At 43.1% G+C, this 24,047-nt stretch overlaps 1 protein-coding gene and 1 long non-coding RNA gene across 6 annotated transcripts in view; one reads left to right on the forward strand and one right to left on the reverse strand.

Moving 5' to 3' along the window:
• Positions 1-6,892, forward strand: part of Znf507 (zinc finger protein 507) — a 24,435-nt gene extending 17,543 nt beyond the window's left edge. For both annotated transcript variants that reach the window (XM_038338488.1, XM_038338489.1), the window contains exons 6-7: positions 2,809-2,943; positions 3,055-6,892. In XM_038338488.1, coding sequence (XP_038194416.1) covers positions 2,809-2,943; positions 3,055-3,412 — 493 coding nt within the window. In that variant the 3' untranslated portion in view covers positions 3,413-6,892. The remainder of the gene's footprint in view (positions 1-2,808; positions 2,944-3,054) is intronic.
• Positions 946-22,180, reverse strand: LOC119820315. Of its 4 annotated transcripts, XR_005286472.1 has the most exons (4): positions 7,888-11,386; positions 3,598-3,803; positions 3,109-3,328; positions 946-1,218 (listed from the first exon to the last, which is right to left on the reverse strand). It is a non-coding gene; the product is annotated as an uncharacterized LOC119820315 (long non-coding RNA). The 4 variants fall into 4 exon arrangements; XR_005286473.1 differs by lacking the exons at positions 946-1,218; positions 7,888-11,386 and adding an exon at positions 22,129-22,180 and having other exon boundaries at positions 1,260-3,328; XR_005286470.1 differs by lacking the exon at positions 946-1,218 and having other exon boundaries at positions 1,260-3,328.
• Positions 22,181-24,047: the final 1,867 nt, after the last annotated feature.

Below are 24,047 nucleotides of genomic sequence, written 5' to 3' on the forward strand. Positions count from 1 at the left end.
TACATCGATACTCCAAAATGCTGAGTCTGAGCCACTTCTGCTCTGCTCTGTAGCAAAGGTTTCACCTGAGTGGATTAGGCTCACAGTTATCTGCTGTTGGCATCTTGAGGAGAGTCACAGCTATCCTAGTCTTGCTTTCTGGCCTTGCCACTGTCTTTTGAACCATCAATTCTTTGTTTCAGTGCATGCCCTGTCCTGCTGCATGGGTTTATGTACTCGAATACTGTTGTAGGAGGAGCTGCGGGCTGCATCCTTCCACCCAGCTAGCTTACCCCCCCAAAATAACCACACAGAAATTGTATTAATTAAATTGCTGCCTGGCCCATTATCTCTAGCCTCTTATTGGCTAACTCTCACATCTTGCTTTAACCCATATCTAGTAATCTGTGTAGTACCATGAGTCATGGCTAACCAGGGAAGAGTCTAGCTTACGTCCGTCTCAGGCAGGAGAATCATGACATCTGCCACATTGCCTTCTTCCCAGCATTCTGCCTCTCCCTCCTGAGTGCTGGGATTAAAGACACGAGCCACCATGCCCAGCTCCCCCAAACTCTTTCAATGTTTGTCCTTCACAGACCTCCAAAAGTAATTTGTATGTTTATATCTAAAATAATGTGATTTGCTCCCTACATACCTTTTAATCTAGAAAGTGGTGATGTCATCATTCCTGACACTATAAATGCTGAAAGTGCTTTCCAAGTGCTCTGCCCCAGGGCTGGAGAGAGAGCTCAATGGTTAAGAGCACTGACTGCTCTCACAGAGGACAAGTTTGATTCCCATCACCACAGAACTGTCTATATCTCCAGTTCCAGGAGGTGTGAGACTCTTGTCTGACCTCCACAGGCACCAGGTACACACTTGGTGCACATATATATGTGCAGGCAAAATATCCATACATATAAAATAAAAATAAGTAAATTGCAAAAAAAAAAAAAAAAAGTCTTTTAAGTGCTATGCTCCAGGAAAGATGAGGGATGCCAAGAAGATGGCCCACACAGAGGTCCTGTGTCTTAGGTGTAGAGGTACAGTTTTCTCCTTTTTTCTTCTCATGAATTGCAGGTGGAAATAAACTCCTTGTAAGAATGGTAGGTGAGGGCTGGAGAGATGGCTCAGCGGTTAAGAGCATTGCCTGCTCCTCCAAAGGTCCTGAGTTCAATTCCCGGCAACCACATGGTGGCTCACAACCATCTGTAATGAGGTCTGGTGCCCTCTTCTGGCCTGCAGACATACAAACAGACAGAATATTGTATACATAACAAATAAATAAATTTTTTTTTTTAAAAAAAGAATGGTAGGTGATTGCTTGTTTGATTTTTATTAATGTATTACTTAGGTGTCTGTTATGGCATGCCATATAACAACAAAAGCAGCTCTACAGTGTTGGTAGAATAATTTCCCTGGGGTAAAATGTTACACCCCATTGAAATACATAATTTTAGTCAGAAAATACTTAGAACGGCTGATTGTAGCTCTGGGTACAGGTTAACATCTACCTTAGAAGTTTTATATCTGCAGTTTCTCCCAAAAAAATTAAGAACCACAGAAAATCAGAGTAGAAGCAGGCACCCTGTAAACTAAATAAGCTCCACAGTCTTATGGATGAATCTCAGATAGCACGGTGGTGCAGAAGGTAGGATGAAGGAGTGCATGGATGTCACACAAGGAATAAAGCGAGTGACACGATGAAAACATCAGAAAATTGATGTCTCCTCTGGGGGAGGACAGGCTTGACGTCTGGGAGACACTGCTCCCTCCAGGTAGGATGTTACTCTTCTTCAACAGCGGTTATGTGCCATGTTTATCATTTTGTGAATTACATTCATACCACTTTCCCATGATGAGTTTCCAGATAAAACATTTCTTCAACTGAATATGAAAATTAAACATTTTATGGGAGGATTGGTAGTTAAGAGTAGAGCTCAGGACCGGGGAGACGGCTCAGTGGTAAAGGCACTTGCAGCCAAGCCTGGCAACCTGAGTTCAGTTCCCTTGATTTTTTTTTTCTTATTGTTTACACTCCTTTTTAGTACCCCTGTAAAGTCCATGTGTGCCTTAAAACCAGGGAAAACTTAAATTCTGTGAGTGGTAGCTCAGCTGAGAACACTTAGGGGCTTACAGTTAGAACGATTGTGAGTTTTTAAAGACATTTTTTATTTATGCTTTTTATTTAAATGGTATATCACTTTCCCTCATCTCTTTCTTCCCTTCAGTCCGTCCTAGCTATCCTCCCTCACACCTCTCTTGTGTCCTCCGTCATTCAAGTTGATAGCCCTTTCTCTTTGATAATCATTGTCACATGTATGTAATTCACAAATATATATAAATACAACTTACTGCACCTGTTTTGTTGTTTGTGTATATATGCTTAGGCCTGACCACCCTGCATTGGACAACCAGTTTAAGTAGGCTCATCCCTGGGAGCCTCTCAGCAGTCTTTAGTTGCCTGTAGTCCTTTGTCTAGGCGTGGGGTCCTGTCGAGTAGTCCCCTTCAACATTAACAAGACCATTGATAATTGCCTTTGTTCCAGTCTTATTTATGCAGTTATTTCTAGGAGAGACTGTTTCACGGCAGACTTCCTGGTATTCTGGCTCTTAACAATCTTTTCTCCCTCTCTTTGGGGATGTCCCCTAAGCCATAGATGCAGAAACTGTGATATAAATGTGTTCAGTTGTGGTTTTCTACCGTGATCCCCATTTGCTGTGAAGAGACATAATTTATCCAGGAAAGGTAGCTCCCACATAAAACCATTATGAATTTTCAATAGTGCTGTGAGATGGTTGTGATTTCTCTGGCCCCTTGTCTTCCAGGTGCTCCTTGTGTGGGTACGTGTGCAGCCACCCCCCTTCTTTGAAGTCACACATGTGGAAGCACGCAAGTGACCAGAACTACAACTACGAGCAAGTTAACAAGGCCATCAATGATGCGATCTCACAAAGCAGCAGGTACACCATCCCATCCCTCACTTGATTGCTAGCCACAAAGTAAGGCTAGGGATCCATCTCCTAGCCTATAGCACATCCCACTGAAAGTTTGCTGTGTTCTGTTTTTATAAGAGTTCTGAGGAAATCCCCTGGGAAACCCAGCAGTGGAGAGAGAGCTGACCCTACCACAGGCAGTCCAGAAGACTTGGTATCATCCTCAGAGCTGACTTCCCAGCTGCCCAGCGAAGTCATAGATGCCAGCGAGCTTCAGAAACTGAGCCCCACAGGCAGTAGCTCTGACATCTCAGGAAGGAGCTGCAGCCTGACTACACCAGGCACTGAGTACTGCGTGCTGCTTTTCTGCTGTTGCATCTGTGGCTTCGAGTCGACGAGCAAGGAGAGCCTCCTGGATCACATGAAAGAACATGAGGGGGAGATTGTCAGCATCATCCTGAACAAGGATCATAGCACAGCCCTGAATGCCAACTAGCTGGGAGCATGTGGGAGGGACCCTCTGAACTGCAGATTAACCTCAGTGCTGTCACTAGCTCACTGGACATGAGAGCAGGTGGTATGACTGCTATTTCAGTGTTTGAGGGAGGATATAGAGCTGTGACCCTGTGTGAGCCTCTGTCACCCCTTCTTAGTGTCAAGTGTTTATTATTAAAAGCTTACCATAGTTCAGAATCTGCAAGCAGATGAGTTGAAAAGGCCTTGCAGAGCCTCACTGGCCAGCTCTACAGTGGCCGGAACTCTGGTAGGGAAAGGGTGGTCTCCACTGTCTCCAGTAGGCAGCAGGCTGTGGAATGAGCTTCATAAATCATTTCCCTTGTTGGTAAGAATTTATCAAAGACTCAGTGTAGGGTATGGTCCTTTACTCCCTAAAAAAGATGGAAGAGGGATTCCAGATCACATCTGAGAAGTTAATTATTGTTTCAAATTTACAGTTACTGCCCATAAGATTCAACCAAATCTCAGGTTCACAGAAATGGGTGCCTTGGCAGAGGTTCTATGCAATGTGAACACTGAGCCCACTCCTCCTCCTCCACCAGCAGCAGCTACTTGACAGCTCCTCCAGCAACTGAGGACAAAGATGGTATTGAATCACCCAGCCATAAAAATAACTTGAGCTCCAAGATAATGACCTTTGGGGAGGCTGGGTGTGGTGGCACTGGCTGTGATTGCAGGTTTGAGGCCAGCCTGGGCTAGCAGTACTTGGTCTCATGGGGTTAAAAAGGAGATCACTTGGAGAATAAGAGCTGAAAGTCAGATGCCTCAAAACTAGTACAGCTGTTGAGCTTTTCCCTTCTTAAAGTTTATTAGTGTAGTTAAATTTCAGAGAATAATACAGTATGACTTCAGACTATTTTAACAAGACACAGGTGGATTTCTGAGTTTGAGGCTAACCTGTTTTACATAGCAAGTTCCAGGCTAGCCAAGGCATCAAAGTGAGACCCTATCTCACAAAAAAGCTGAACAAAATTTAAATTAAAAAAAAGCTAAGTAGTAATTTCAAAAAGGACTAGAGGGTTGGCTCAGCAGTTAAGAGCACTGGCTGTTCTACAGGATCTAGGTTTGATTCTCGGAAACCATCTGTAATTCTAGTTCCAGGTTATCTGGTACCCTCTGGCCCTCATCAGGTACCAGGTATGCATGTGGTACATAGTCATACACTCTAAAAAACAGAATTTTGGAGACTTGAGGGTGTGGCTCACAGTCTAGCCACAGAAAACCAACAAAAGCAATGTCTTGTCAGAAACACCATCTGGCAAGTGGCTCGTGTGTTTCTAAGAGTCCATTTGTTAGCATGCAAGACATACTGAAAACTCAGTTCGTTCGTGCAGAAGTCTCCATCATGCAGACGTGACCTCATGTTTTGTGTCATAATTTCAGGGTGAGGCAAACAGGGTGTTGCAGTGTTTGTAGTTCCAGTCTCTTAGGTCTGTTCCATTAAAGGAGCTTCTGCATTGCTGTAATGTAGGTGTTATTTACACACCCAGAGTCGAGGGGCAGCTCCCGGAAGAAAAGGGTTGGCAAGATTCACAGCTTTTGTTCCTAAAGGTCAAGTGTCCAGGAAATGAGTTCCTAGTTTTCATCTGGCACTGGGAGCTGTTGCATGGGGCCTGGTATTGGAAACACTTTCTGATTTGTTTTATCTTTTTCCCCCACTCATTTTGATGACACTAGAGAAAATTGGCTAAAATGTTACCACTCTGATTTTATTTTAGATAGCCTTTTTTTCTTCCTTTTTTTTTAAAAAAAAAAAAAAAAAATAGGGTCTTTCTGTGTAACCTTGGCTGATTTGGAATTCACTATGTAGACCAGAACTCAGAGATCCACTTGCCTCGGCTTCCCAGGTTCTGAAATTAAAGACAAATACCACCATACTTGGCTGAGGTAAGCTTAATTTATTTGTGAAAGTTAATTCATTTCCAATACTTGGATTTTAATAAGAAAATGAATTTGGTGATACTAATTAGATTCTCCTAAATTCACTCTGGATTTAAATAAATGTTCTCATATTTTCACAATTAAATTTATACATTTATATTTAAATTTCATATTTATATTTAATGCCAAATGCAAATAATTTCCATGTTTCCATTTTTATCACCCATTGCTGTTGCACACACTAACAGATCAATTTTCCATTGTGCTGTTAGTCTAAACAATATTAGCCTTCAGTGAGTTTCCTGTGGCTTTAATTTTCTACAATTGCTTAAAAAATAGTAATCACCCCAAACATTCCGCCATCCCAGCAGTGTGGTTCTTCAAATGGCACATCCCGGTCGTCATGCAATTGTGAGCATGAGTTTAGCATTTCCCCCACCCCATGGGGGAAATTATCCCAAAGGCTCAAAGCCAAAGCCCCCACACTGTCATCTATTGCTATGAGCTCTCTGGCCTGGACAAGGGACAGAGTACCTGGTATACTGCACACAGTACTAATATGCTGCTGCCAGTCTTAGCCAGTTTACCAAGAAGCAGGTTTCATAATAACAGAAGCATGTACGTGCGGTTGTCGTCAATGGGGAGACACAGGAGTGTGCTGGCTATTTCTGTGCTCTTTGGCCTGGGAACCCTGTGTCTGTCTTCTGCCTTGACCAGCTGTGGTTCTGTGATTGAATGGAGAATATTGCTTTAAAGACCCTTATCAGACTAAGTAAACAGGAGATGCAGGGGTGATGGTTGTGATCATATTATTTTAGGACTTTCTCATCTTACCCCTTGCTGTGACCATAGGAATCTGGCAGCTGCCCCCACTGGCCTGTCAGCCACATGCTTATTCTATTTATCTGTGACTAGACAACATGGAGCAGCGACACCACCTGAAGCTTTCGCCCTGGACCTTTCAGTCCTGTTTGAGGGAACCATTGTGGCTTTGTACCTATTCTGTTTTTGTCCTCACAAACCAAATGTGAGCATCATGTTTACATCACACCTCCCCAGCATACTTGGCTAGACAGAGACGAGCAGGCATCTCTGTTTCCCAGTTTCACAAACAGTTAATCTTTTTTTTAATTGTACAGCAAGGTGCTCAAAATAATAGTCTATAAATATATTTAATAGAAACTTGAGTTTGACATTTATGGGCGTAAAGATGTGTATTTTTTTAAAGAAATAAGTATTGTGTAACACTATGCTTTGCTTCTGTAGCCAAAGTAGAGAAACTTCTAGAATACCACGTAAAAAAGCAACAAATGATTCAAACAAATGTGTCATTAAAACTGGATGATTGGCACTTGGTCATTTTATGTTGCACATCAAGCTGCAAGCCTTAAAGCCAAAACTCTAGGGTTGTTTGTGGTAGAACAGGCCACCTGTGCAGAAGAGTGCAGCAAGCCGCCAGGCATCTCTTTACCTTCAGAAGTACTGTGCAAAATTAGAATAATTTATTTTGCTTTACAGGGGTTTGTCATGTATTGACTTAAATATTGTATTTTGGTAATAAATTTTTTTGTTAAAAACACTCGTTTCTAAGTTTCATTAACAGCACATGTCCATTCTTGTCTTGAGTTTATTAATTTAGAAACTTGTGCTTAAGTCATTGAAAGCTCCTCAAGAGCTGCTTGGGGCTCATTAGTAGGCTCTGTTGACTCGCGGAGCTATCACTTGCTCGTAGTTACTACGTTTCAGAGGCATCATTTAAAGGCTCTGGGTCTTCTCCCTTGTTAAACAGTTCTTTACCTTTGGCATCAGCACAGAAATGCTTTCAGTGCTGATCTGTGGGTGCTAGCTCCCTTACTGTAATTAGAACTCCGCCAAAGGCCAGTGATTACAAGTTTGGGCTCATACTTTGATCCTTTTGTGATCTATCACCAAATAATCAGTTGACATGAGTTTCATTAAAGAGGCCAGGGATGCTTCACCTAACTACAGCACCATTTGTGCCCTAGAATCCCAGGCCTTCCCAGCTAGAAGTGACTAAAACCAGATATCTCCTTGGTAGCTATAACCTCTGTCCTGTGCTCTGTAGGGTGCCGTGGTCCTGTCTTTTACTTTTCAAGGACCAAATCTCAACGCTGCCTTGACAAGTAGTTGTAGAAATCACAGCACAGGGACCTAGATCAGGATCACAAGTACCACATGACAGCCGAGAGATGGGACTCTGCACAAAGTATAAAAAAAAAAAAGTTGCAAAGATTTAATTTTAAAAATGTACAGTATCTCAATAGTTTTATATATTGACTGTGTTAAAATAGTTGGGCTATATTAGGTTAAATAAAATGTGTTAAAGTCATTTTTACTGTGTTAGCTTTTCGTTGCTGTAGCTGAATCCTTTAAAAAAGACAACCCAACTACTGGGGTGGGGGTGGGGGATACCTTTCATCCCAGCAGGAAGCAGAGCAGGCAGATTTCTTTAGTTTGAGACCAGCCTAGTCTACAGAGGAGTTCCAAGACAGTCAAGGCTACACAGAAACCCTGTCTTGTAAAACCAAAAACAAAAAGAACAAAACAACTTACATGGGGTACCTTGACCCAGGGGTTCAGAGGCTGCTCTCTGAGGTCGTCTGTCTCTTGCTGTAACTGCAGTGAGGCAGATACCATGGTGGGAACCTGTGAAGCAGACTGCACAGCTCTCGATTGCCAGGAAGCAGAGGGGAGAGACAAGAAGGCAACATAGACTTCCCAGGGCACAGCCAGAAGCTGCCTCCTCCAGGCAGCCCTCAACTCACAGTAGCATCCAGCGGTGAATGCATGGCCAAGTTGGTTGGAGCCCTAATGATAGAATCAATTCCCAAAAGCCAAAACCTAACAAACACATGCACCTCTGCGGCCACTTAGATCCAAACCACATGTTAATGTGGCTATGGAGATTTCTAAAATACATACATGATTTGCATTGTTTCCCTTGGCTAGTGCTGGTATAGATGAGAGGCTGGCAAACTGGCCTCCATTTCAAATCCAGCTTGCCACTTGCTTTCACAGTTTTGAATCTCAGCCACATCATCCTTTCTCTGTTTTGAACATTTTTATTAACTGCTAGTGTTACTGTGTTTAGGTGGTAGATTGTGTGACTCACATATTTAGTGATAAAGCTACTGAGCTCTAGACTGAAACAGTGTTGAAATCTGGGCTCTACAGTAATAAAGAGCTGTTTCACAGTGTTCAGAGCCAGTTTGCAGCTGCCCTGTGAGTGGGGCCTGTGTGTGCCACAGCATCTCCGTGCAGGTCAGAAGAGATCATTGGAGTGGGTTCTGTCCTTCCACCTTTACATGGTTTCCTGGGCTCAGACTCAGGTCACCAGGCCACCACAGCACATGCCTTCGCCCACTAAACTATCTGTCATCATCATTATCTACCTTTTCCAAAACTCTATAATCACCTTCAGGTGATAGCTATGTAAAGCCAAACCATTTGTTTAAATAGCTGAATAACTTTATCAGATACGCTGCTCTGGGGTTCCTCCTGTCAGCCTTGCCGTGTCTGTGTCGCCCTAAGACTTCACCCCCAGTACTGTGGGTTCTCCAGTAGTGACGTGATCACAGAGCCTCCCTTTGTCATGGTGGTGCAAAGTGAGCTCGGTGAAGTCACTGGGGCAGGCTAACCCCTGGCTGGAGTCTGAGCTACACTGCAGCAAAGCATTACCACCTCCAGCCAGATCCAGCAGTGCTGAGGGCCTTGATGCTGCCGTGAAAGGGCTAAGGAAAAGTCAGGTTTCTTTCTAGTCAGCCAGCCTGAATGTCAAATGAGGAAATTTCCTACTCAACAGATTCGTCAGACAAGTCTGGTGTTGGAAGGTTTGTTGTTAAGGATTTATTTTTAAGAGTGTGTCTCTCACGTGGATGCAGTGCCCACAGAGGCCAGAAGAGGGCGTTAGGTTTCCTAGAGCTGGAGGTGCAGGCAGTTGTGAGCAGCACAGGACACCCTGGAAGAGCAGGGGACATCCTTAACCTCTGAGCCAGCTCTCCAGCCCCGACCAGTGTGTTTATAGTCATCACTAAGCAAAAGTTTAAGTAAAAGGGGTGTGACTCTCAGGCTCCAGCATGAGCCACAGATTCCAGTTTGTGTGCTGTGTTAAAAGGCTATAGGCCCATTTTCCTGGCAGTACCTTAATACTTAATACATTGATTATCTAGGTTTATCTCTTGATCCATACATTATAGGTAAAATTATAGCAGCTTAATGAGTGTTTTTCAATATCAGGTAATCACTTTGAACTATTTACCTTACTAAAGATTTCAATAGATCTTCAAATTAAAATGTATGACTTTTGACATCTATTATAAAATAATGAAATGCCATGCTATCTAATGAGGTTGTCAGATGTGATCTTTTGTGCACCATTAACCAGATATACCAGTTGGGTTGCTGAATACATACAATAAAGGTACCATTCTATAATAGCTTGCAAAATTGAGTATACGACAGGAACCTTTATGGTAACATTCAGGGACATGGACTCTTACGCAGATTACATAGTCTCATTTACACAGATCAGAAAGTGAGGAATCCTTGTGAGCTCAGCCCCAACCATTTCAGAGAAAACCAGGGAATCTGAGCTGACAGACCACTGACACAGAGCAGAACTAAACATCTTCATTTCAATACAAGCATTATTCCTCAGCTCCGTCCTTCATGAAAATGAAGTACTTATAAATATCCATATCATTGCCATTGACATGAGTAACAGTTTTAAATTAGTACTACAGATGGGGTGTAGCTCGGCGGTAGACAATGTGTGTGGCATGCATAAGGCCCCAGGTTCCAGCCTCAGAATAAAAATAAATAAGGAAAACTAATAATAAAAGTATTATCGTAGGGCTGTTGAGATGGCAGAGCTCCTGTCTAGTATATGGAAAACCCAGATTCAAAGCCCAAGTCACAAAAATCTAAATAAAATTCTTACCAATTAAGCGTGTACACAGTGACCTGGAAAAGTCCTTGCCAAAATAAATAAACACTGGGCATGGTGGTGCACAGCTACTACCCTATTACTTAGGAGGTGAAGACAAGAGGATCAGGAGTTCAGTCCCAGCCTCCATGACATTATGAGCAGGGAATAACCCAGGCTACAATGCAAACTTGTCTCTAAATAAATACAAATAAAAAAGCATGTTACTCATTTTTTCAGGTCTTTTATAAACACCTGCTAGTGTTATTTAAAGATATCACTACAGGACACATCTCCAAATTTTGGGCTTTTTCTACTTGTCATTTTATTAATTTTAGTCTCCATGTTCAGAAATAACATGGCTGCGGCTCACTGAAATAGACACATCAATCCACAGCTTGCTCTTTTTGTTTATAGCTGCAGCCCTATTTAAATTCAGTGTATCCAATCACAAAAGGTGTTAGAAAAGTTTATTTCAGGCTTGTGAGAGAGTAGAGCGGAGTGTGATTGAAATCTTAAACTGGGCTTGTTTCAGCTCCCCTGCAGCTAAGACTACAAAAAGATAGGCAGAAGAAGCCATTGGAGACAGGAGTTGGGGCACATACCTGTGGTTCCCCCAACACAGGAATCTGAGGCAGAAGGATCAAAAATTCAAGGCCAGTCTGAGCTACATAGCAAGACCCTGTCTCAAAATTCCAAAGTAGGGCTGGAGGTATGGCTGGTTAAAAGCCTGCACTGATCTTCCAGTGGCCCTGAGTTTGGATCCCAGCACCTACCTGCCTGTTAGGATCCCTCCAGGGGATCTGGTGCCTTCTCTACAGGCACCTGCACACATGTGCAAAGAGACATGGAAATAAAATGAATCTTTCATTTTAATCCAAAAATAAGCCATATGTGGCAGATTGTGCCTTTAAGCCCAGCACTCAGAAGGCAGAAGTAAAAAGATCCCTTATGAATTTGGGACTAACATGGTCTACATAGACTTCCAGGCCTGTGCAGTTCCAGTAGCACTGTACAGTTAAAAACACCAACATCTGCACCAACCTGGGCAGCCCAGTGGTGAGTCTGCAAATGCTATGCAGGAAACTCCAGCATTTTGTCTGAGAATTGTGTGTGTGTGTGTGTGTGTGTGTGTGTGTGTGTGTGTGTGTGTGTGTGTGTGTGTGTGCATGGCATGCATGTAGGTATGCACATCTGAGTGTAATATCCACAGAGGCCAGAGGAGAGCATTGAAGCCTCTGGAGCTGGCCATGCAGGTGGCTGCGAGTGTCCTGACGTGAGTACTGGGAACTGGACGCTGGTCCTCTGCAGAAGCAGTTGGCATTCTTAACAGATGCTCCATCTTCCTGTCCCCATTTACCAACTCTCTGTGGTGAAAATTTCCAAATCTTTTCTTCTGAGTTTTGGAATGTATTATACAAATTTCTGTCTGCACAGTAGTGCCCGTCAGCATTTGATTATGAAATCCCAAGGAGCTTGTAGCGAAGTCCAGATCGTGGTGCTGTTTAGGGAGGTTCTGGAAACACTGGGAGGCTCTGGAAGTGTTGGGAAATGGGGTCTAGTTGGAAGAGATCATTCACTGAGACTTGGACTTCGAAGGTTCTCTGCAATCTCCAGTTCCATGGTGGCTCTCTGATTCCTGTTCACTTCGAGGTGAAGAAAATTAGCCTCCATTCACTGATCCTGCCATGATGTTCTAGCCAGGCCAAGCCACCAGGGGCTGAACCCTCTGAACCTGTGGGCTAAATAAATCTTTCTTGCCCTGTTGTTTTCCAATAGTTTGGTCAGAGCTATATAAAAGTAAAAGCAAATACAACACCAACAGTTTTCACTGGTGTGTAACAACAATACAACTGTATTGATCCCGGGGGTGAGATTTTATATGAGCATGTGCATATGTATGTATTCCATGTTTCTGAGGATCTGCCTGTATGCATGTTTGTGTACCATGTATATGCACTGCCTGTGGAGGTCAGGAAAGGGCATCACATGAGTACTGGGAACCAAACGAGGATCTTCTGGAAGAGGAACCAGTTCCCTTAAGCTCTGAGTTATTTCTCCAGCCTCCAAAGTGGGTGTGCCTTTTAGCTGAGCATGTGGCTGCTTGGCTAGACTTGGGTCTCAGCCTCTCCTGTCACTCTAGGGACATGTGAAAACACTGTGGTGATGAGACAAGGCTGATAGCATGATGGCCCATCAGCACCAAGGGAATTGCCATTGTCCAACCTTCAGAATGGGCAGAGCTTCAGTAGACATCCTCCGCCAAAGATGCACAAGTGGTCAGAGAGGCCTTCCCAGTCAAATGTCCACCATAACCACAGTCAGGGTTTGAGGAGATGGTTATTGGCTAAGGCCCTTGCCCTACAAGCAGCAATCATAAAGCCTGGTGTTAGGATCTTCAGAACCCACAGAAATATAAGGTGGGTATGGTGAGACAGGAGCCACAGAGCAAGCTAGCTGGATGTGTGTGCTCTGAATTTGACTGAGAGACCCTGCCTCTGGCCCGAGATGGCTCAGTTGGTTATGACCCTCATCACCAAGCCTGGCAACCTGAGTTTGATCCTAGGAACCCACGTGGTGGAAAGTGAGAACTTACTCCCACGAGTCATCCTCTGACCTCCCCCACCACCACACACACACACACACACTAAATAAATTCAATGGAAGAAAGGAGGAGAGGGAGAGGGGGAGAAGTAAGCCACCTTCATTGCCACCCAGGGGCTCTCAAGATTTTAGGGGAACAACTGAAGAATGTTAGTGAAAATCTAGCTCAGAGCTACACTGGGATGATAAACTATCTGGACCTGAGAGTTGTAGAAACATCCATTTCCACCTCAAAGTTCTGCTTTGTCCTATAGAGAACTCAAAACAAATCTGAAGCCTGACAGTATGCCTACACATCTGTGACTAGGGAGACTTTGCACCCATACCTATCTGTGGCACAGGGAGTGACAACCAAGTAGATCCCGAGAAACAAGCCAGAAGGACCAGCCAAGACCACCAATGAATGAAAAGCGTGAACAAGTGGGAATCGTCACCCCTGAGCAGCTTACGCGGCCAAGCACCATCATCGCCTGCAGTCGGGTAGTTGGATTATTCTTGCCCCTCATTCAGAAACACACCACACTGATTCCAGCCCTGAGAATGAAAAGACGTGTAGGAGGTAACCATGGAGATGGAAAGACACAGAGAAGTCAAGGTAAGAAGAACAGCAGGTGTGAAGGAAGAAGACGAAGCAAAACTGGTACTTCAAAGCTCTGTGGACTCAACTCTGCCCGGCCCCGCCCTGAGCCAATGGCATGCATGCCTATGCCAATCTGCCCATGTAATTCAGTTTTAACCCATTCTGAATCTAGTTAATACAAAAGTTACAAGGAAGAGAAACACATTAACAGTATTTCAAAATGCCTGGCTACAGACTCCCACAGAGAAGTGAATTCAGATTAGCTGGAAAATGAGGCTGGAAAGGAGACATCAGGACGATGTCAGCTCCCATGCAATTATGTCATGATCTGTGAGCACTGGCAAAGTTCAGAGGCCATCATATGACTTCCTTTAGAAATAAGTATTAGGGCTGGGAGCACTGCTCAGTGGTAGAGCCCCTGCCTAGAATCCCCCAGTGAGGGGCTGGGGTGTGGCTCCGGGGTAGAGCATCATTCTATGTGTTTCCAGTGTTATGAAGACACTGGAAAGCAGGTATGGGGGGAACACACATCTGTAATCCCATCACTAGGGAGGTGGACAGTGAGCCTAACCCAGGTCCTCTGCAAAAACAGCAAGTGCTCTTAACTGCTGAGCTGTCTCTACAGCCCTGGGTCAAACTGTCTTGAACTACATATATGCTCCTCTCATGATGCTGTGTTGTGAGAGCGACATTTCCACCACACACATCTATGTGCTTTATTCGACTGTAATAACGAGTAACATGAATTGTTTCACGGAACTGGAAAGATGATTATAAAGTTTATTGGAACAATATACAGCATGGCTGAACTATTTGCCATGCTTAGAAGTCGATTGCTCTCTCAGATTTCAAAGAGCTTTCTTCTACAAAGAGACAGTACTTTCTGTCTTGTGGCACTGTCATGCGGGTCTGTTTGCTGTATACCTCTCACTGGTGCAAGGACTCAAACTCATGGCCTTGTGCACACAGGCAGGAACAATATCATTTAGCTACATCCCCAGCTCTTGTCATTTGTTTGTTTCATTTTGTTTTCACTTAAAATTATTATTATTATTATTATTATTATTATTATTATTATTAAATTATGGGTGTGGGAAGAGGGATGTGTGAATGCAGGTACCCTCAGAGACTGAACAGGGCTCCCAGTGCCTTGAAACTAGAGTTGCAGGTGGTTGTGAGCAGCTGATGTGGGTGCTGGGAGCCTGACTCTAGTCCTCCGCAAGAGCAGTATGTGCTCTTAATCACTGAGCTATCTCTCCAGCCCTCTATCTATACTTGTGCCGTATCCTCCAAAGTGGTGGCATTATAGGCATGCACTCTTGGTTCTTTTTAAAGAGAATCTTTTTACCACATAAACTGAATAAAATATTAAAAACTTATGTGGAAAAGGTCTCTGAGTTAATTCTAAATGGAAAATTGAGACTTCATCAATTAGCTGAAATAGACCCAGCAGAAATTATAGTACCTTTTAATAATGATGAAATTGGCAAAATAAGGGAAGAAAGTAAACTGTGACAAGGAGGTTGTAGTAATTTTTGGGGAGAGACTAACAACAACTATCCCAAAAGCAAGAAAATTTAACTTATAAAGAGAACTAACTGGATCCTTTCTCACATTGTATGGGACACATGAATAACTGGAGCCCCTACATTCTATGCTGATGCAAATAAATCAGGAAAGGCAGGCTACAAATCAGAAAATTTAAGTGGCTCAAAGTCCTTATGATTCTGTCCAAAAGTCAGGATTATGTGCTATTCTCATGGCACTAAAGGATTTTAAAGAACCTCTCAACATAGTTACTGATTCACAATATACAGAAAGAGTTGTTTGTATATTGAAACCACTGGATTTATACCAGATGATACAGAACTGACTTTGTTATTTATTCAGTTACAAGATAAAATCAGGAATAGGCATCATCCCATATACATAACACATATCCAATCCCATATGGGTCTGTCAGGTCCTCTAGCACAATGTAATGCAGAAATCGATGAATTATTGGTTGGAAATGTGCGGAAGGCCTAATAATTACATAAAGAAAATCAAGTCAATAGTAAAGGTTTAAAACAAGACTTTTGGGGGCTGGAGAGATGGCTCAGCGGTTAAGAGCACTGCCTGCTCTTCCAAAGGTTCTGAGTTTGATTCCCACCAACCACATGGTGGCTCACAGCCATCTGTAATGATATCTGGTGCCCTCTTCTGGCCTGCAGGCATACATGCAGACAGAATACTGAGACTACTGTACACATAATAAATAAATAAATCTTTTTTTAAAAAAAAAAAGACTTTTCTATCACATGGCAACAAGCCAAGGAAATTGTCTAGCCAGGACTTGAGACAGAAACAAAACCCTTTCCCAACCCCAATTTTGGGGAGATTCTCTTTTGGCAAGTTATATCCAATCAAATGAAAAGCATTTGTTAGTTTTACAGGTAGTTTTGATTAAATGGCCATGGTACTTAATGAACTATCGTCTCTTCTAACTAAGAGGTGTTTCTTGTTCAAATCAAATCTTTATCAATTTTGATAGTATCCAAAGCTTTTCTTCTCCTGTAGAAACAAAAGCAAAACCCCTTCCCCAACATAACACATAACCTGGTTTCCATTCTGAGGTCAGGACATCTTTAAAGTATATTGGCTGATTTAATTCTGTTGTCTTTTTTACTATCCAAGGTCTCTACACAGCTGCTGTTCCTTTCTCACCAGCATTTAGAAAATTCAAAGCTAATAAAGCATTATGCAATCTATTTCTGGGTGTATTTTTCATCCCTTCTGTTTATTTAACATATCCTTTAGAGTTTAATTTGGTCTTTCTGTAGCTGCCTGTCCTGTATATTATATATAAATTTTGTATATTGATACAAATTTGAGATTAATTTTATTAAAACACGTGGTACATGTTTCTAATCTTGTTTAAGATACTGTACCTATACAACTCATTTAACAATGTAATGCAAATTTCTAGTCCATGAAAGTAATTATTACCAACTGTTTAGGATAATAAAAATGCAGATTAGTAATTAGTCACCTATTACAATTGAACTTGTAGTCGCATAAGGTATGTTTTCAAGGTCAAACAGATATATTTAAGATAGACATATCATCTTTAAACACTTCAGAGATCTACAGAATATGTCATTTGAGATGTTTTAATAACATGAGCTCATTTTTTTTAATGGCAATGAGAAATATCTGCTCTTGGCAGTACCAATCTACCTCAGAGAAGATAATAGGCATCGCAGAAACATATATTTTACTTTTCTTTGTGGCAAAAGTAAGCCACTGGGTGAGAAAATGCCCTTGCCTCAACTGCTGACAGTATGCTGTCCTAATGAGACAAGCAAGACACAAAAGAGAGTGACTACCAAACCTTGCCCAGACAAGGTAGGAAAGCCCTTCAAAAACCTTGCTTCAGTGCTGAGGAGTTCCATCCAGACAGTTTGCCCTTTTGTCTGCAGGGTCCTTGGACTACCAGGAGTTCCTGTTCCTGTGCTGAGGAGATGCATCCAGACTGAACCTTCATCTGGCGATGGATGGAGATAAGAGACAAAGACCCACATTGGAGCACTGGACTGAGCTCCCAAGGTCCAGATGAAGAGCAGAAGGAGGGAGAACAAGGGGTGCGTCCACCCATGGAGACAGTGAGACTGATGTACTGGGAACTCACCAAGGCCAGCTGGACTGGCACTGATCAAGCATGTGATCAAACCAGACTCTCTGAATGTGGCTGACAATGAGGGCAGACTGAGAAGCCAATGATAATGGCACTGGGTTTTGATTCTACTCCATGTACTGGCTTTTTGGGAGCCTAGTCTGTTTGGATGCACACCTTCCTAGACCTGGATGGAGGGGGGAGGGCATTGGACTTCCCACAGGGCAGGACACCCTGACTTCTCTTAGGATTAGGGAAAGGGGGGAGGGGAAGTGGGGGGGGGGGAAATGGGAGGATGGGAGGAAATGGAAATTTTTAATGATAAAAAAATCCTTGTTTCATAAAAATGTCTGTCAGATATTCTAGCCATTTAGGCTGAAGATGAATATCCCAACATTTCAGAGAAATTTTGAATGACTGTCCAGACAGCCAGATGTTTCTGTCATTTCTCACTATTTTCAGAAGTTGCTTGCTCACACTTCCCGCTTACTCAGTTAATATTATTTCCTTCTTGGGTCTCTGAGGGAGTTGAACACTAGATAGTTATAATTATAGTTTACCAGATGGAGAAAGCAAGCTATGAAAGTATATATTGCATATAGTTACTGTATTTATTATACATAATACATAGTTTTTCTTATATTATGTATAGCCTTATTTTTTATTTTAGAAAAATGGAAAATATAGTGATATTTTATTTATGTTTTAATAAGTAAAGTTTGCCTGAAGATCAGAGGGTAAGATTAAGCCACTAGAGGCCAGGCAGAGGTGTCACACACCTTTAATCCCAGGATTTGAGAGACAGAGGCAGATGGAACTCTGTGAGTTAAAGCCACCCTGGGCTACAGAAGATCAGTGTAGAAACAGATCCAGGTGGTGGTGTCTCCCACCTTTAATCCCAGTATTTGGGAGTCATACATCTTTAATCCCAGCACTAAAGGGGAATACAAAATGGGAGGAGAGAGGCCCAGGGCTCAGTCTGCAGTCGCCCAGCCTCGGTAGAAGTGAGATTTTCCTGTGGCTTGGCTGTTCTGCTTTACTGATCTTCAGCTGTCTCTGGGTTTTTATTATTTGTGTTACTAAGGTCCTGCTGCAGAAATGAAACGCTGAGGAGTAAAACTATAAAGATGGTAGAGCATTTGCCCAGCATGAGGAAAGTCTCGTGTGTTATCCCCAGCAGGCCATCCCCCATTCCTCAAAATCCCATAAGGTAATGATATATTATTTTCCATTTAACGTTGGCAAAGATTAAATGTGTCCACTGTTGGCAAAGGTACAGAGAAATCCTAGCTGTAATACAAACTGGTAATAGAAATTAAAGTAATGGAAGTGTTCATCCTTTTGGGATGTAGTTTGCCAACTTTTTATCACAAATTAGAACATGAGTTCTTTCAATTCTATTTCTAGAAACATTTCCTAAAGAATTTTATATATATCTAAGAATGTTCTTACAACATTGCTTAAAATTGCATTAAACTAGAAACAGGCTGGGTAGAGTGGTACATATCTTTAATTCTAGCACTGGAAAAGCAAAGGCAGGTGGATCTCTTGGAGGCTGACTTGGTATACAAAGACAGTTCCAGGCCAGCTGGAGTTATAGAGACCCTGTCTCAAAAGCAAGCAATGAAAAGATAGGGACTGGAGAGGTGGCTCAGTGGTTAAGAGCCCTGTCTTCTCTTGCAGAGACCTAGGTTTGATTCCTAGCACCCATATAGTGGCTGAGAACCATATGTAACTCCAGTTCTGAAAGATTCAATACCCTGTTCTGGCCTCCTGGGGCATCAGGCATGTAGTGCACAGTCATACATACACATAATATATCAGAAACAGTCTAGACGTCTAGCTTAGTGAGAATATGTGCATCATGGCAGCTCCATGTGGGTGATTTGTATAGTGTTGGTGTACCTACCACTGTATAATAGGCTGAAGTTGTTGTTCATGTGGGTGATTTGTATGGTGTTGGTGTACCTACCACTGTATAATAGGCTGCAGTTGTTGTCCATGTGGGTGATTTGTATGGTGTTGGTGTATCTACCACTGTATAATAGGCTGCAGTTGTTGTCTCTTTACTCTTTCGGTTCTTTGTTCTTTGGAAGCCGCCCAGCTCCCAAATAAATCACACATGAAGAATTTTCTTTCTTATGAATGTCCAGCCTTAGCTTGGCTTGTTTCTTGCCAGATTTTCTTAACTTTAAATTATCTGGTCTATCTTTTTGCCTCTGGGCATTTACCTTTCTCTATTTCTGTATCTCTTTCTTTCCTTCTTATTCTGGGTCTGGCTGGGTGGCTGGCCCCTGGTGTCCTCCTCTCCTCCTTTTCTTGTTTCTTGATCTCTTTTCCGTTATTTCTCCTTCTATTTATTCTCTCTCCCTGCCAGCCCTGCCTATCTTTTCTCCTGCCTTCTTATAGGCCATTCAGCTCTTTATTAGACCAGCCAGGTGTTTTAAACAGGCAAAGAAAGTAACACAGCTTCACAGAGTTAAACAAATGTAACAAAAATGCAATGCATCTTTGCATCATTAAACAAATATTCCACAGCATAAACAAAGGTAACACATCTTAAAATAATATTCTACAGCAATATGCCCCTCCCAAAGCCTATGCCCTCACAACAACAACATGTATCTAGTGTTCTCAGAGTTCTGATGTGCCATGGTGATGAGCAGAGTTGGTTCTGCCCAGGTTCAATCCTGCTATCAGCCAAAGCTGACCTAAGCTGTCTGATGTGCTAACACAATAACTCATTACATGACTGGCAGGCGTCTGACTAGAGGCCAGTTGCTGCTCTCAGGGCTCTCTCCACAGGCTGTTGGAGTAGCCTCGTCATAACCCCTGAAATTCTCCCCTAAGTGAGCAATCCAGCAGAAGGCTAACACTGGACTATCTATCCTGTAGCCCCATGGGACAGACAACATAAGGATATTATATGAGTTAGCTCTTCACCACTGTGACAATAATTCCTGACAGAACACCTTAAGGGAGGAAAGGGCTTGTTTTGACTCGTGGTTCTGTGGGGTCTGTGGACAGTCCTTGGTGGTAGCGCATCATCATGGCGGTAGGATGTGCGGAGAGAACCACTCACTGCAAGGTGGACAGGAAGAAAAGAAGCAGGAAGTGCACAGAGGGCGATGATAAAGCACATCTCAGGGTGCATCTTTAAGAAAGGATTCACTGAGTGTGAAGGACCTGCCCTGAAGGTGAACACTTCCATCCCCCAGGCCCCAGGCCCAGAGTGGGTGACCATGATAAAGAAAGAAGGCCATGCTCTGCTGCCATTTCCTTTCCGCAAGTCCTAGCCACCAGGATATGACTGGCTCTGTTCTTCACTGCACTCGCTCTATCGTAAGCACCTCAGGAGCCTCAGATTCCAGGGCTTATGTCTTGAGGCAGTTCCAACGGCCTGTGGAGAGAGCCTTGAGAGCATCACCTGGCCTCTAGCCGGCCCCTTGCCAGCCAGGTAATGACTGACCAGACAGTGCTAGGTGAGCTTGGACAGATATCAGCACTGATCCTGGGCAGAACCACCTCTGCCTAGGAGAAAACCCCCAGTTAAGTTGTACCAAGTCCCAAGCCAGCTTTCCTTTTGGTGCATCCCACTGGCCTGATTGCCCAAGTCAGAAACCTAGGAGCCAGCCTCTTTACATAATCTGTACAGACACCCACACTGACTCCAGCTGCATGGAGCACATGAATATCTCAGATTGAGCTGAGTTTTCTTCATATCCGAGGCTACCACCCAAGGTGATACTTTTTTAAAGACTTATTTTTATTTATGAAAATTTTGAAAAGATTTATGTATAGAAGTATTTCGCCTCTATGGCTGTGTACCAGGTGCAGGGAGAGCTCACTGAGGCCAGAAGAGGGCATCAGATCCCCTGGGGCAGGATTTACCAGGCCGTGAGTACCGGGACTCTAATAGAGGTCCTCCAGAGGAACAGCCAATGGTCTTAACTGCTTAGCCATCTCAACAGTCCACCTTATATTTTCTGAGTGTTCTTCCTGCAAGTATGTGCACCTCATGAATACCTGATGTCCTGTGGGATCAGAAGAGGGCATTAGATCCCACAGTGTGGTATGGGAGTTACAGGTGGTTGTGAGTTACCACGTGGGTTCTGAAATCAAACCTGGGTCCTCTGCAACAGCAGCAAGTATCCTTTTTTCCCTTGCACTTTTAAAATTGTTTTTATTGAACTATATACACATTTTTTTCTACACTCCCCTCTCTTCCTCCCCTTTTCCCCTTTACTTTCTCCCATGACCCCCATGCTCCCAACTTACTCAGGAGATCTTGTCTTTTTCACCTTCCTGTGTAGATAGATCCATGTATGTCTCTCTTATGGTACCCTTTGTTGTCTAGTTTCTCTGGCCAACCTGTAGGCTGTTTTTTTCTTTGCTTTATGTCTAAAAGCCACTTATGAGTGAGTACATAGTATATTTGTCTTTCTGGGTCTGGGTTACCTCACTCAATGTTGTTTTTTTCTAGATTCACCTATTTGCTTGCAAATTTCAAGATGTAGTTATTTTTTTAACCACCGTGTAATACTCCATTGTGTAAACATACCACATTTTTCTTATTCATTCTTCGGTTGAGGGACATTTAGGTTGTTTCCAGGTTCTGGCTATTATAAATAATGTTGCTATAAACATATTTGAACACATGTCCTTGTGGTATGATTGCGAATCCTTTGGATATGTACCCAACAGCAGTATTTTTTTAAAGATTTATTTATTTATTATGTATACAACATTCTGCCTCCATGTATGCCTGGATGCCAGAAGAGGGCACCAGATCTCATTACAGATGGCTGTGAGACACCATGTGGTTGCTGGGACTTGAACTCAGAACCTCTGGAAGAGCAGCCAGTGCTCTTAACCACTGAGCCATCTCTCCAACCCTCCCTACCCCACCAGCAGTATTGCTGGGTCTTGAGGTAGATTGTTTCCTAATTTTCTGAGAAATCACCATACTGATTTCCAAAGTGGCTGTACAAGTTTGCATTCCCAACAGCAATGGAGAAGCATTCCTCTTACCCACATCCTCTCCAGCATAAGCTGTCATCAGTGTTTTTCATCTTGGCCATTCTGACAGGTGTAAGTTGGAATCTCAGAGTTGTCTTGAGAAGCTTCTGTAAAGTAAAGGACACAGTCAACAAGACAAAACGGCAGCCTAAAGATTGGGAAAAGGTCTTCACTAACCCCACATCAGACAGAGGACTGATCTCCAAAACATACAAAGAACTCAAGAACCTTGACATCAAAAGAACAAATAATCCAATAAAAGAAAAAATGGGATAGAGAACTTTCAACTGACAATCTCAAAGGGCTGAAAATCTCTTAAGGAAATGCTCAGCATCCTTAGCCATCAGAGAAATGCAAGCGCTCTTAACTGCTGAGCTATCTGTGCAGCCCTAAGGTAGGATATCTTTACTGTAAACAAATGTTAAAAGTCTTCCTTGAGATTCCCAGATGTCTGGGGGAATGAATGAGACCCAAACAAAGGTTGATTGCTATTTAAAAATAAGACTTCAGCTCTCTCAGCAGTGGGCGCCTTATACCTATGAGAAGGGCTACAACGTGATGTTCTTAGGACAGTTCTTGCTTCATCGTATAGAAATTGTTAGGTTTCAAATCCAGATAAATGGCCGGGGTGCCTGCTTAACAGACCAAAGCAGACCTGGCTGCCAGGTTCTTCCTGTTTCCCTCTATCCCTACCTGTTACAGGGCCCTCCTGGCTGGCATACTGCCCTCTACCCTGAACTTTGCAGCCCAGGAGGCTGGGCTGCTCTCCCTTATATAATCCAACCATTTTGGTTACGTGTTCTTTCTGTGCCTTTGGGCTTCATGGCTGCGACACCTGGCTCTCCTCCCCGCCTCCTCACATGGCTCAGGGTCATGACCAGATGTGTGTCTGCCTTTGACTATGTTCTCCCTTTTATCTACAATAAACCTCCTCCTCCATCACACCTACCAGCAGCCAATTTTCCTTTCCTTTTTCTTTTTCTCATTCAGCAATCAGGCAGCAGCTGAATACTGTTCCCTGAAGGGACACACACCTCACAGCACTGACATTTTCCCCACATAGCTTTAAGAAAGGGGGAGAAAGAAATACCCTAATAAGAGAGCATTACAAGCAGCGTGTTCTTGGTATTAACAGTTGATATCTAAAGAAGAAAAAGATCTGAGCCGATCACAAAGAAAGGCAGGGTGGATGAAGCAATTTTTGTTGGAATTAGATGACAGGCTGTCTTTTCATAGGCGCTGATCCCAGAGGGCCAACCGTTACTAAAAATCTGGGTACAGCAGCGCCTACTTTTAATCTCAGCACCCAGAAGGCAGAGGCAGAGAGATCTAGGGCAGTCACAGTTACAAAGCGAGACCGTGTCTCAAAGAGGAAAAAAAGACGGACAAGCAATTTAGAGATAAGATTAACATCCAGGGCTAAACATCAGAGGATCCTGTTAAGGAGAATAGCAAAGCCTGTAAGGACATGGAAATTTTTAAGAAACTTTGCTTGATCAGAAGCTGGTTAAGGCACTGGGTTCAAGAAACTTTTTAGCATCAAGAGTTAGCTGGAAACAAAAACCTTTGCAAAAATGCAAACCAACTGTCCCTAACAGCTAGCCCCCTGTGGATACCCAGCTTTGTGGTCTAGACAGGAGCAGAAAATAACTGCTTGGGGGTGGGGGGCATACACAGAGGCAGAAGTAGCCGCTTAAAGAAGGAAGAGGACTATAGAAATAGTCCATACCCTGTTCTCAGCAAAACTAACCCCATGGACCCTAAGTAAACCTGGCTTGTGGTTTTTGCCTATATATGTCAACCCCAGATGAGGAGTGGGAGCCCCTCCGACTGCGCTGCACCCTGAGTGGTGGCTTTGAGCTCCCAGCTAGCTGGGTGGAATTTTGTGCACTGACTAAACCTTGCGTCTGCATTCTGGACGTGACTGGATC

This window comes from Arvicola amphibius, chromosome 8 (genome assembly GCF_903992535.2).
Source record: "Arvicola amphibius chromosome 8, mArvAmp1.2, whole genome shotgun sequence".
NCBI lineage: Eukaryota > Metazoa > Chordata > Mammalia > Rodentia > Cricetidae > Arvicola > Arvicola amphibius.